Source organism: Oryzias melastigma, linkage group LG19 (genome assembly GCF_002922805.2).
Source record: "Oryzias melastigma strain HK-1 linkage group LG19, ASM292280v2, whole genome shotgun sequence".
In the NCBI taxonomy this organism is placed as follows: domain Eukaryota; kingdom Metazoa; phylum Chordata; class Actinopteri; order Beloniformes; family Adrianichthyidae; genus Oryzias; species Oryzias melastigma.
The window spans coordinates 857878-872070 of record NC_050530.1 but is presented as its reverse complement, the minus strand read 5'-3'; the positions used below and the strand labels follow the sequence as shown (position 1 = coordinate 872070).

At 40.8% G+C, this 14193-nt stretch overlaps 1 protein-coding gene across 1 annotated transcript; it reads left to right on the top strand.

The window, feature by feature from the left end:
• Window positions 1-317: 317 nt before the first annotated feature.
• Window positions 318-14193, top strand: cdc42ep1a (CDC42 effector protein (Rho GTPase binding) 1a). Its single transcript, XM_024285452.2, has 4 exons — window positions 318-549; window positions 5452-5543; window positions 9816-10636; window positions 13047-14193. The coding sequence occupies exons 3-4, from the start codon at window positions 10156-10158 to the stop codon at window positions 13655-13657; spliced, it is 1092 nt and encodes a 363-aa protein (XP_024141220.1). The 5' UTR covers window positions 318-549; window positions 5452-5543; window positions 9816-10155; the 3' UTR covers window positions 13658-14193.

Sequence of the window (14193 nt, the reverse complement as noted above, 5' to 3'; positions counted from 1 at the left end):
AATCTGATAGCACAACATAGCATATAAACACAGGTGGATTTAATTATAATCATATTTATTAATTAGTTTATCAAAATTAGTCATTACATTTTAATAGTGGTGTAAGTAGGAGGATTTAAGCTAACATAAGAACCCCTAAAAGTTCGAAAGTTAGCTTAAATTAGCATAAATGACATTAGCATAATGCTGAGTCATTATGTGTTAATTATGCCACCTAAACTTGCATTCAGCAAATCTGGGTTATTTTAAGAAACTTTCTGTTAAAATATACTTTTTGAAGAATAAAAATGATTTAAATGTCTGGTTGTGTTGCCTTTTCCACGCCGTTTCCGTGCGACATCCTTCAGGACTGGAGTGGGCGCAGCTCCGCCGCGGAGGCTTGGCTGGGGTTTGAACCTCCGCCCGCCCCTTTCCTCCGGCGCGCCGCTCCCCCGCAGCAGCAGCGGGACAGTCGGGACTCCTCCAGCCGCCCGTCGGAGCCCCGTGAGCAAGAGCTGGACTCAGAATTAAGGGAAATTCCGTCGTTTTGGGGCGTTTATGATCCCCGAGGTGAGTTTGAACGGCTCCGTAAATCTTCGTTTTGTCCGTGAATCTCAGGAACAATAAAGTTATCTTTATTTAATTTGAACGTTTTGAAGCTTGTATGTTTTCAGTCTAATTTGACCATGTTTACTCTATTTTAACTTTTTCCAGAAAAAACAAAGCTTTGCTAAATTAACTTTATTTAACTCTTAAAGCAGAAAAAGTCTATGAATCAGAGAATTAAGCAAATTAAATGTAGAAATGATAGAACTTCCAGGTTGAAGCTCAAATGTGGTGACAAATGTCATTATTGGCCATAAAATGAGTCTTCATCACATGTTTCTGTGCGACAGAAGCTGCAGACATGTATCATTACTGTTCCCACAGTGCCAGCCTGGTCAAGATAAATCTGGCAGCGCTTTGATTTCTATCGCTCTGCCTTATAATTACTGAAGTTACGTAACTTGGACTATCAATTTCCACTCTGCACATGTCAATGACATTACCAAGATGCTGTCTGATTCACTGGAACGTGATACGACTTGAGTTTGGCAGCGCTCGAGTGTTTTAATTAGGGAGACAAACAACTTAGACAGGACGCTTTACAAGTTGGGGCCTCTGACCTCTGACCCCACAAAATGGGGGGTCATTTTGCAAAACGAAATGGTGATTAAATAGTGCACCGTGGAGATCAATGCAAACTGAGCCAGTGACGACACTGGAAAAAATCAATAGAGAGCATGCAGGAATGGATCCTTTTTTAACCTTGCTCTGTAATTCCCTCAGTAAATCCCCCCCTGGGTAGGCGTCTGGTGCATCCACTTGGGTCTCCAATATACTTTGGCAGATGGTCAACACATGTTCCTGAGCTTCTCCTTTGTGCAAATGACGCCGTTCTTGCCAAAATTTGCATTTAAGAAAAACAAATCATCTCTGCGGCATTTCCTCTTCACCTTATTTTTACCTGAGTTGTAACATTCCTTCATGGCGACCTTCTGTGACCTTTAGGTGCCACTGACACAACCAAATGCAGAGGTGTGAACTTTCAATCTGTGTGTTTTGAAAGGGGGCTCCCTGGCACCACCAAATGGTCAGGATTCACTTTTTTATGAGTTTGACTCAAATCAAGTTATAATTTTAAAGCTGTTTTAAAAATATTCCACAATAAGTGTTTATTTACCAGTAAAATATCAAATTTTATCAGTAAAAAAAATACTTCTTTTTTTTTTTTATTAAGCAGACCTTGTGGCTCAAGAAAGAGGCGTTTCCTTTGAGGAGTTTGTGATTCATCATAAGTTTCCCTCCTTCGTTATTAGTAACAAAAATAGAGATTATTTGAAATAACTCAGCACAAACTAAAAATGTAACACATGACATAATCCTAATGTGTTTTTACATCAAGTACACCAGAAGTTTTCTTCTTCTCTATTAAAATACACTAACTTGTAAGGAAATTTGCAAATTAGTGAGAACTTTTACTCATATACCAATAATTTAGGCTTTATTGCATTATTTTTGTATGGAATAGTTGCATAATAGGGGTTAAAAACTTCCCTTGGTTCAAATATTCTGCACTGGACAAGAGCAAATGGACACTAATGTCTCGTTTCCAGACCGGTCCACTCCTAGCTGGTTTGGAATGGTCCGGCCCATTCAAGTGAGCGTTTGACCATTAAGGCGCCTGCTTGGTGTAGACCGATGACGTAGCTGTGCGACTACAGCGGTTCTCCATATTCGCTGATTCGGTGGTCCCTAACCCCCACTAATAAAGGAAAATACTGAATGCAAAGAAATTAATATTCTTTGGAAGAAGATTTTGGAAGTTGAAGAAGAACACAGCCCAAAAGAGGACTAAACTGGATCTTGATTCAGGAAAAGCACTAGTTGGACGCTTGCCGTTGTCGTAAAACCTCTCCACCAATCAATGGATTTGTGTGACAACAGTAGCTCCGCCCTAACTGGTCCGCTCCCCTTTTCTATGGGCCTACAACCAATGGAGAACCAAAAAATGGTAGGAATCCAAAAAAAGAAGCAGAAGCCCCTCCCTGCTTGTTTAGTGTGAACTCCACTGGCTAAACGCGTGTCCAAGAACCTGCGTTTAGCACGTTCTTGATGGCAAACACTCTTACCAATCAGGAGTGAGCTTGTTGGAAGGCCACACCCCTACTACTTGAAAGCAGAATACACAAAACACCGTGAACGTTGGAGCCAACAAGCTCCACCTACTTTTATTGAAGCTTCTAATTGGCCAGTTTGCAACTTGAATAAATTGAACTACAGAATAAAATATGAAAAAAGAGGATTATCATGAACAAGTTAAAAGAGTAAGAATGTTTGTTATGAAAAACAGAGTGACTGAGTAACAGCTATTTATTTTTCAATTGAAGCCTATGGGATGTTGGGTTCTTGGAGCCAGCAGGTACTTCCCGTTTGGAACGCGCTTTCCAGTACTCATACACAGTCAATTTTCACAATGGAAGAGTCACTAAGTCAACAAATTACCAGCATATTTCAATAACCAGTTAACTGCTGGTTTAGTTGTTAAGAAAAAAAAAGTTATTTAAATCAGATTTATTAGAAACTGAAGGTCAAATGAGATTCCCTTGTTTTTGTAACACACTCCCTAGTGGTTATTTGGTGAACTGGCCTGGCTCCAATTCCTTATAAACAGGAAGTTCTGGGATCTTTCTAATCCCAGCATCTTTCCAATTCTAATTGATAAAAATAAACCTAATCAATCAATTAAAATCTGAATTCTCCCCTTATGGACAAAAACATGTGAAGTTTATTTTTATTCCAACAAAGGTTAAAATAAAGGAAGATTGAAGAACCTGGAATGAGTAGAAAAATAAAATGGTTCTTGCAGATGCAGGAATCTGAGGATATAAGAGTATAAAGTCTTAAGAACATAGTTTTTCTTAACGTAGAAAGTCTTAAACCCGAGTAGATGTGGAAAACAGGAGCGTTATAGAAGTTGAAGGGTGACCATGGAAAACGGGGTCTTATCGCATTTGTTTGTTCACCTGGTTAGCTGGGTTAGTGATCACAGGAGAACTTTGCTCAAAACCAAAGTCCAACATGGATTTTAAGATAAATTCTGACTGAATTATCATCAGAAGTGCTTATTCTGCTACCAGGAACAACCGCAAATCAGATCCATAAATACACAAAAGAAATCAGAAAAATGTGAAGGAAAAGTGATGGAAGGCCAAGAAATATTAGAAAACAAGTAGAATTAATGAAACAGGAGAAAGAAGAAGTGAGCGGAGAGACGCCAAACGTGGTTTCAATCAGAGGGATGTTTGATGACCAACTGATGCTTTCCTCAGGAATGCCTCCAACAGGCTGAACGCTCCACACACGGCTCCCATTAGACTGTGGTTGCTCTGGTTTACATCCAGCAAAGGCCACCTCAAGGAAAGACTGTAGTGAGAGGAGAGAAGACTCCAACGTCTTCATCAGGATTGTTTAGAAACTAGGGCTGGGTTGATAAAATAGATTAATCAATTTAAACTTAACAGATCAATAATCTATTCATAAAAATATAGATCAATTTGGCACATAAACCTAAAGTCCGCTAGCCTGATGCTAACGTTTAATGGAATTTCCAATAGGACGGCTAACGCTCAGTTGACCTAAACATGCATTGCTGACAAAATTAATATCGTTATCCCGGACGAGCCCCCAAGTTGTTGATGCTCACTGAAGTATCTCACAGACATGAATTTTACAAAATCTTTTAAGGAAATATTTTTAAAGTAACCATTTGTGGGAAAAAGCACAGTTTTTTGCTCGTACTTTCTTCTTCTTCTGGAATAAGCTGTAATGCTATAGCACGATCGCCATCTAGTGGCCAAACTGAAATATCCTCCAGGAGAGGCAGAATAATGTTTATAATGTTAATGATCTGAACAATTTTGTTAGAAATTCTTCTTTTAAAAAAAACTAATACTGTATGGTATTAACAATCTCATTATTCTACTAATAAAGTTTACAATATGTGAACTGTATCAGATTAATATAAATATATTCAAAATATACAGTAGATTATTAATGTATTTTGTAAGCAAATGTGTATAAATGTGTAAACTCAAAATTGAATTGAATTAAATTGTGCGGATTGAAAGGTCGTAACATACGTTGCTGACTAAAAATGATCATCTTCATCCCGGACGAGCCCCCAAGTTGTAAAGGCTCAGTCGCCTCACTGAGGTATCTCACTGGCATGAATGTTCCAAATTCTTTTAAGGAAATATTTTTTAAGGTAACCATTTGTGGTCTAAATGTATGTGTAAACTCACTATTGAAATTAATTGAAAGACTAAAAAATAATCGCAATCAAATCGAACCGATTCTGGAAATTATTATTGATACCCAGCCCTATAAAAACATCAGATAAAGTCTAATTAGACTGAAACCGCTTTGGTTTTATCATCCTATGAATGTCAAATGTTGAGATGTTTGTCTCTACACTAAAATAAAATGCTCAAACGAGGACATCTGAATAAAATAGATGATTGAAAAGAGAACATCTCACTCTAGCTCACATAAATAGTTATTGGATCCTAATCCCCCTCCATCTGGACAAGCTTTTTCTTCCATGTTTGAACATCTTGGCGATGTCTTGATTTGCGGTTTTTCTCTTTTCATCTCGGATCTGGGCTGTTTTCCTCTGACTTTTCCATCCGTTCGGTGTTTATTTACCCAACCTGTTCTCCTGAGAGCACAAACAGCATCATGGTTTCACTATTTCTTCATGTTTTGATCTTTGTGTTTGTTGTTGCAGGTGACAGTTATTCTGTCATGTCAGCTTCCTCCCTCTTTTTCTTTTACAGTCTCGCCTCCTTTTTCTGTCTTCTTCCTCCTAAAACCTGTCCGCTCTCTCTTCCTCAAACCAGCTGATTCACTGCCGTACTTCTCATTTGACAGAAATCTAAACGCTTGCGAGGCAGGACCGGCCCTGAAACTGGCACCCCACCGAGGACGATGGGGGAGATGAAGGATTAGGGGATAATCCGGGGGTAAGTCTACTTCCTGTTGTTGAGTAGACCTGATATCTTAAAGTCGGGTCAGCGGGCCACTATAAAGCTTTAGATGTCTAACCTGAAGAGATTTAGCATATTTTACATCCTCATTGAGTGTTTGTTTGACTCTATGGAAGTCAGAAAAGAGCAAAGAGCACGAACAGTAGAGCTGCCACGATTAGTCGACTAATCGACTATTAGAATAGTCGATGACCACTTTAATAGTTGATTAGTTTTTACTTTATATTATATGAAGTCAGAGTGTATTGAAGTTGAAAGTTTTAATGGCATTATGTTATCTTTTTGGACTATTTTGGCATTTAATAAGAATGTTTAGACTATTTGGATTTTAGCTCAATTTTAGCCACATGCTAGATGTTTCAGCTAATTTAGCATTTTTTTTTTTTTTTGGCTAATTTGGATTTTAGCTCATATTTCAGCTGCATACTAGCCATTTTAGCTAACTTAAGTATGTTTTTTGTTTTTCAGGCTGCTATAGAAGTTTGCTAGTCTTTGAGCTACATGCTAGTTAATTTGAGCTTTTTGTTGTTTTTTTAGGGTAATTTGTCATATAACTAAAATTTTAGCTGGCTGTCAGCTTTAGCATTGTCAGCAATTTGCGTTAGCGATTTCAGGTATCAACTTCAGCATTTTTAACTATCAATTTTAGCATTCTCAGCTATTAGCGTCAACGATTTCAGTTATCAATTTCAGCATTTTTAGCCATCCACATCAGCATTTTCAGCTATTAGCATCTACGATTTAAGCTTTCAACTTCAGCTTTTTAAATATCAATGTCAGTGATTTCAGCTATTAGCTTCAGCATTTTTAGCTATCAATTGCTGCATTTTCAGCTATAAGCATCTAGGATTTCAGCTATAGACTTCAGCGTTTTTAGATATCAATTTCAGTGTTTTCAGCAATTACCTTCAGCGCTTTCAGCTATCAACTTCAGCATTTTTAGCTATCCATATCAGCATTTTCAGCTATCAACTCCAGCATTTTTAGCTATCTATATCAACATTTTCAGCTATCAACTTCAGCATTTTTAGCTATCTATATCAACATTTTCAGCTATCAACTTCAGCATTTTTTAGCTATCCATATCAGCATTTTCAGCTATCAACTCCAGCATTTTTAGCTATCTATATCAACATTTTCAGCTATCAACTTCAGCATTTTTAGCTATCCATATCAGCATTTTCAGCTATCAACTCCAGCATTTTTAGCTCTCTATATCAACATTTTCAGCTATCAACTTCAGCATTTTTAGCTATCAATTTTAGTATTTTCAGCTATTAACATCCACGATTTCAGCTATCAACTTCAGTGTTTTAGATATAAATTTCAACGTTTTCAGCAACTAGCTTCAGGGATTTCAGCCAACAACTTCACTGTTTTCAGCTATCAACTTCAGTGTTTTTAGCTATCAATTTCAGCATGTTCAGCTAACATATATTAAGTTTTTTAGTTAGTTTGAAGATGGTTAAAACGTGTGTTTTACATCCACTTTGTTCATGACCCAATTAGCCGACTAATCTGAAAAAATAATCGGTGATTAGTCGACTATTAAAATAATTGGAATGGGACAGTAAGTGGAATCGAACACCCATCGTGTTCTACCAAAGGTTCTTTAAAGCCTCAATTTTTACCTGTTAAATACACAGTTTTCACTTAAAAACCTGAAAGAACTGGACTTTCTCTCACACTCTGAATACCATTGTGTCTGTTACTGTTTAATCAGGGAAGTTGGCTGTTGTTTTTTGACAACACCTCATGGGAACTCTCAGTCGGTTCCCGTGAGGACTCCTGCCGTCTCAAGTTCACACCTCGCCACATGGGTTCCCAGTGTTCCCGTCCTCCATGCGGCTCCGCCGGCACGTTTCCTCCGCCCCCCCCTTTCAAAAAACCAGCAGCCAGGGGAAGTGGAGTGCCGGACTGCGGTCAACGGCAAATTAGAGAGGCTGCCTGGGGCCTGACGCAATCGCCATCTCGTGAACCGTAGCAGGTCATTAATGAAGCCAGACAAGGGCGCGTATGTGTAGGAGGCCCCGCAGACGCTCCGCCGCTGCCGTGAAGAGCTTTTAAAGAGAACCAGAGGTCCGTTTAAGAGCTCCCTTATGCTATCAAAATATTTTAGAAGTGGATATCAATTACTCTGCTGGCAAAGACGAGCTCGTGACCGAAAGCCAACTTGTCCGCCTTCATGACAGACGTACGCTATGGAAATATGAACGACTGCAATTATTCAAATGGGCTGTAAAAATGGGGAAAATTTGGTTTCTTAGACGCATGAAAATGCATGCAAGTTAGAGCGCGCCTTAATTCCGCGGTGCAAAGTTTGTTTAAGCTCCATAAATGTCCAATTATCGCCGAATCTACAAATCATTTTGTCACTTTGGTGGTTTTGATGTGCTGTTAGTAACCCAATAAAGGGTTTGTGACACTCATTAGTGCAGGATTTGTGACGACTAACAGTGAGTTTTTCCCAGGTCTGATGTCATTCTGTGCAGAACTGTTTGACTTCAGACAAATATGAGGATCGTAAAGGAAGTAGAGCTGTTTATGATTATAAAATAACTGATTTTAATCCAGATGTTGTCTGAAACACCCGATTTATAGGTATAAAGGATTTGATCAAGTTCCCCTCATTTTGAGCTCTCTGTTCCTTCGGGATTTTCAGGTTAAAAGCAGAATTTATGGTTCCAATTATCAAGTCTTGGGGCTCAAAAGCAGCTACTACAAATTATTACACTCCCACCACCGTGCTCACTGCTTCAAGACTTTCTGAAATTCTGTTAGTTTGAGTCCAAATCAAGTTCCCCTCATTTTAAAGTTTGGTTGCTCAGGATTTTCTTGGGAAAAGCAGAATTTGTGGTTCCACTCACCACGTCTTAGAGCTCAAAAACAGCCACATATCATTACACTACCACCACCGTGTTTCCTGATTTAAGACTCTTCTTGTAACGCAGTCGGATTGAGTCTAGATCCAGATCCTCTCATTTTAAAGTTTTGTTCCGCAGGATTTCATAGGAAAAAACAGAATGTGTAGTTTTATCCATCAGATATTGAGGCTCCAAAGCAGCCACATATCATTACACTACCACCACCGTGTTTACTGCTTTCAGATTGTGTCTGAATTTCAATCAGTTTGAGTCCAGATCACATTTTCCTCATTTCGAGCTCTTTGTTCATTAGGATTTTCTGGAAAAAGACAGAATTTGTTAATGAATCTGTATAATCATAGTGCTCTAAAGCAGCCACAGATCATTACACTACCACCACCCTGCTTATTGCTTAAGACTTTCCTTAAATGCAGTAAGTTTGAATCCAGATCAAGTTCCCCTCATTTTAAAGTTTTGTTCCTCAGGAGTTTATAGGGTAAAGCTGAATTTGGGGTTTTATCCATCAGATCTTAGTGCTCTAAAGCAGATTCATATCATTACACTACCACCACCGTGCTTATTGCTTTAAGACCTTCTCTTAAATTTAGTTAATTTGAGCTTGGATCATGTTCCTGTCATTTTGAGCTCTTTGTTCCTTCAGGATTTCCTGACAAAAAGCATAATTTCTGGTTCCATCTATCAAGTCTTAGAGCGCTAATCCAGCTACACACCATCATGCTACCACCACCATGCTTACTGCTTTAAGACTCATCCTAAAACACAGTTATGGTCCAGATTAAGTTCTCCTCATTTCAAGCTCTTTGTTCCTTCAGGATCTTCTTGGAAAATGAAGAATTTGTTAATTTATCCGTCAAGAAACCACATACCATTACACTACCACCACCGTGCTTATTGCTTGAGTCCAGAGGTTTGGTTACTCAGACCTTCCAGAAAGTTCCTCTTCTGTCTCACCCGAATATCTAAGGATTGTTGGGGTATCACAGTAAATTCTTAGGATAATGTCGGGTTTACACGTGTCATCTCTGAATTTATTATCACGTATTAAAGGATTCTTCTTCATATCTGAAAGAGTTTCTTTATAATGAAACGTGCTGCAGCTTCTCAGAGTATTGTATACAACCATAACAAAAGCAGGAATTCCCTGAAAGCTCCGATCACATGGATGAAAAATTAGCTTTGTAGTGTTGCTGCTCTAAATTTAACCTTTTTCCAGACCGCCGGACACTCGGTATGCAGGAGAAGCTTTCCCTCCATCAGATCTGAAGCAGAACATGAAGCCACCTTTCAGAGGGTTTCAGTTTCTCGAGTCCTTCACATTTCTGCATTTTAAAGATATATTCTCTCCTCCTTCTGCCCTCAATAGATGGCTGCATAGTGGGACCACAGAGGCGTCTGCAGCTGGACCTATTTCTGATCTGATGTTGACAAAGCCTGAAGCCAGCCAGGCGGCGTGACCGCACTCCATCAGGACCGGCTGCATCCTGGATCGGCGCGGAGTTCTCCTCCATTTGTGTCTGTTTCATTTGGCAGGACATGCACGTCAACCGGCGGCGGCGAGCGGGTCCCACATAAACACTTTCTGTTCGGCCCCAGAGTCGCTCTGAAGCTTCACCTCGTTGCTATCTCGGACTGACATTTGGAAGCCGTTCTTGGATTTGTTGTTTGTTTTGTGGATTAAAGGCGGTTCCAGAGCCGCTCGGGTCATGAATCTGCAGGAGAAGCTGTCGGGCCTCAAAGGCCTGGTCTCGCACTCCCACAGCCGGCGCCGTTTCAAAGGCGACCTCACCACGGATATGATCAGCCCTCCTCTGGGCGACTTCCGCCACACCATGCACGTGGGCCGCGGCGGCGACGTGTTCGGGGACACCTCCTTTCTGAGCAACCATGGAGGGACGGCCAATGGCGGCGGCGGCGACACCGACTCGGTTTCCTCCCCCGACAGCAAGATCGGAGCGTTCTTCTCCAGGACGCTCCGGCAAATCCGGAGGGGATCCGACAATCGACCCCGAGATGCATCCAGTGACTTCTCCCCTCCGCCCCCCGCCGTTTCCCCCATCATCAAGAACGCCGTGTCGCTGCCGCGGCTGGATGTGGACGTGCCCAACGGGAGTCCCGTCACTAAAGTGCTGTTCCCCAGCTGCCAGAGCACGCCGGACGAGAAGAAGAGCTCCTACGGCGACTACGGTGAGCAGCTTCAGAAAAGATATAATTAGTGGAAGTCCCTCCCCCTGCCGGAGCCAGCCGCCACAAAAATGGCGTTTTAAGCTTTTGACCTTTTTCTCTTTTTTTTTCTCTCTTTTATTGACCCTTTTTTATCGTTTTTTTTTAAATGAAAGGGATCTTTTTGGATTTGATCAGCTGATTCACTGAGAAAAAAAAACCTAATTTCGCAGCTCAGATCAGATAAATTGATGGAGAAAAAAAAACATATTTTGCGGCTGCAATTTGCTAAATTAGAGCAAAAAACTTCATTTTAACCTCTCAGATCAACTAAATTGACTGAGAAAAAAAATGCATTTTGTTTCTCTAAACAGCTTATTTATGGAGGAAACAATTGTATTTTAGCCGCTCCAATCAGCTAAAGTAACGGACAAATAACAGCATTTTGGGACTCTGATCAGCTGATTCACGGAGAGAAAATTGTAATTTTAGCAACTCCGATTAGCTAAATTAATCGAGAAAAAAACCTGCATTTTAGCGTCTTCAATCAGGTAAATTAATGGAAAAAAAACTGCATTTTAGCGTCTCCGATTTGCTAAATTGACGGAGAAAAAAAAGGTATTTTTCGGCTCCGATCAGCTGGTTCACGGAGAGAAAATCGAAATTTTAGCAACTTCCGATTAGCTAAATTAACTGAGAAAAAAACTGCATTTTAACGGCTGCAATCAGCTAAATTACTGGAGAAAATAACCTAAATTTAGTGTCAGCTGATTCACTGAGACAAAAAATTTCCAGTTTATTCACATTCAAATCAAATCAAATCAAACTTTATTTGTATAGCACCTTTCCAGATAAATACATTTCAATCAAAGTGCTTGACATAAAATGCTGATAGTTCTGTAAAGGTTTTAAAATATCACTCTGAAAGGGTTTTCTAAAGTTTAGGAAGTTTCCGCTCACCCAACCGGCTAAAGTTTGGATTTCTGCTTCCGGTTTCCGATCGATTCTGATGCCGTCTCGTGTGACCGGAGGATCCTCTCTTCAGCTGCATTTTTGAACGATCAGTGATGAAATCAGATCAAATCTCAGAGATTTGGTCCTTAATGCTGCAACTTTTCCACAACTCAATGTTTGGAAAGAAGTTTCACAACATTCTGTTTCTCGTCCATCCCAGCTATTACAGGATTTGCTGATAAACCGGCTAATCCTAAAATGACGACTGCACCTTTCTTTGCCTTGAAGCGTCAACTAAACAAGTTCATCAATTTACCTCAAATCTGTAGTGAAAAAATAACTGATTGGGGGTCAGATTCACCTCAGACGTGCTCATGACTCACTGGTTGTCCTGGGTCATCCTCATGCTGTCTGGATGGTAGATTTCTCAATAAATCGCAGACTTTCTTTTTGATAAAAACGTATCTAGTTTGAGTCGGTTTTCCTGAAGGCGTTCACCTCCGAGTGTTTCTGCTCAGCTCAGCGAGTAGCTCTCATACTTTGGCTCCCAACATGGACCAAGTCCAGAAGAAACAACCGTGTTATGAATCACTGCAGCTAGACCCCAGCCAGGTGTTTTTCTTTTCTGTTTTTATCCGAACTGCCTTCATGTCACCACTTACAGATCTAACTTTGCCAAGTCTGATGTCTGACCAAGTCCGAGTCAACTCGAGATAAAAACTTGATCCATCAAGACGTGTTCAGACGACGGTCGGCTCTGACTGATGTCAGAATGGGACTGTAAAGAGTTCAAACCTGTCTGATCATTTAGGATCATTTGATCTACTTTTAAAATAGAGCTGAGTTGATAAATATCGATTTGAATCAATCTAAGCTTAATAGATCAATAATCGATCCATAAAAGTAGAGATCGATCATAAGAACATGTTAAAAATACAATTTTTATTGAAGTGTTTTTGATGTTTCATCACTTATGTAGATTTAGTCCAACGAAAAAGCTCAAATCTAATCTATATTGAAACTGTTGCGTCTTTTTTATACATTTTTGTTCATTCTGACCTCAAAAGGGACATTTTAAACTTTACTTCTAATTTCAAATATTGGGTTAAAACTTGAACTTTTGTTTCTTTCGGATGAACCAAAGACTCACCAACAAACCGTGATGTTGAAACATTACAACAGATGAACCTCCTGCTTTTAACAAGAAGAAAAACTACCTGCAGCAGCTCCACTCTGCCCCCTGCTGGACGGACTGTGTTCCATCAGGACCAAACATTGACATTTGTTCAAAAGGTTTCAGTCCCTAAAATTTTAAGAAAAAGTGACTTTGGTTTGACTTAAAAAAAAAAAAAAAAAAAACTTCTTGCAACTTTATTAGTACAAAACAGAAAAAAGGTTTGAGTCTTTTTAATAAACCTTATTTTTAATGTTTTGGTGGAAAGTTTTTTTCTGGATTTTCACGTGTCAACTCTTTTTTCAGGTCTGGAGTCGGGTTTCGTCACTTTGCCCCGCCTCTCTCGCTCCGAGCGCCAGCAGCCGTCCGTCTCCGTCCCCTCCCACTCCGACGTGCGCCGCGGCTCGCTGAGCGACCAGACGGACGCCTCCACGGCGGCCTGCGAAGCCGAGCGCTCCACGGCCTTCTCCGACTCCCTGCCCTCACTCACCTCGCTGGACGCCTTCACCTTTGACCTCGGGCCCTCCCTCATGAGCGAGGTGTTCAGCCTGATCGACGGCCGTCAGGAGGGGGGCTCCCCGATGTGGGACGGGGAGGAGTCAACCGTCAGGCTGACGAGTGAAGGGTCCAGAGGCGGTTCTGCCACCGTCTCGTACGTGGATTCCCTGCTGAGGGAGGATCCAGGTTTGGTTGAGGAGGAGGAGCGCGGCAGAATTCGGCTTTCCGGTAAAGTTCCCGACGTTCTCCTGGGATCTCATGACCGAGTCGGGATCAGGATGGGGAGCGAGCGCTTCCAGAGCGCTACAGATGTTCTGGCTCGCCATTATGGAGTCGTCAGGGATGGAAGCACACAGAACCGGGCCAAGAACAAAACCTTCTACAGCTTCATGGACGATGAGGATGAAATTAAAGTCTGAGAAAGTCCAGAAATACTGAATAAAAAAACACTTTCCATGTTATTCCAATCATAAATATCCAGCTTTTAATCGATGAAACACCGACAGGAATCCGGTTTAATCCTGGATTCTCCGAGGACGTCTGGAATACTAACCTGCTGCTAAACCACCAGAACAACTTTGAACCGATCCGGTTAGGGAAGGACGGATGTGCCAAAGAGAAAGGAAGTCCACTCGAAATAGGAGCGCCGGTCGTTTGGTATTTTTACACACTTCCTCTCACATTCTGCAGCGGCGACGCGGAGGGGAAGTGTCGTCAGTTTCACTCAGGAATTCGCCACCAGGGGGCAGAAAGGGAAGTGAGCAGAGAGAGATGAACCCAGAGGACTGAATCCTGTCAAGCTGTTTATGCTGCAGCGCTCGTATACGTGCACCTTTGTTATTCTAGACTCCTGTATTGCCTTTTATAGAAGCGTTAACCTCATGAAGATCTTGTACTCTGAGACATGCTGCAGTCCATCCTCTTCAACAATAAACTGACATTTAAGATGCTTTTA

What these genes read in the sequence shown, in the direction of transcription:
- cdc42ep1a (XM_024285452.2), top strand. Translation starts at nt 10,156, where the DNA reads ATGAATCTGCAGGAGAAGCTGTCGGGCCTCAAAGGCCTGGTCTCGCAC. An exon ending in GAGCTCCTACGGCGACTACG is followed by an intron (nt 10,637 to 13,046) that starts GTGAGCAGCTTC and finishes CTCTTTTTTCAG; the next exon opens with GTCTGGAGTCGGGTTTCGTC.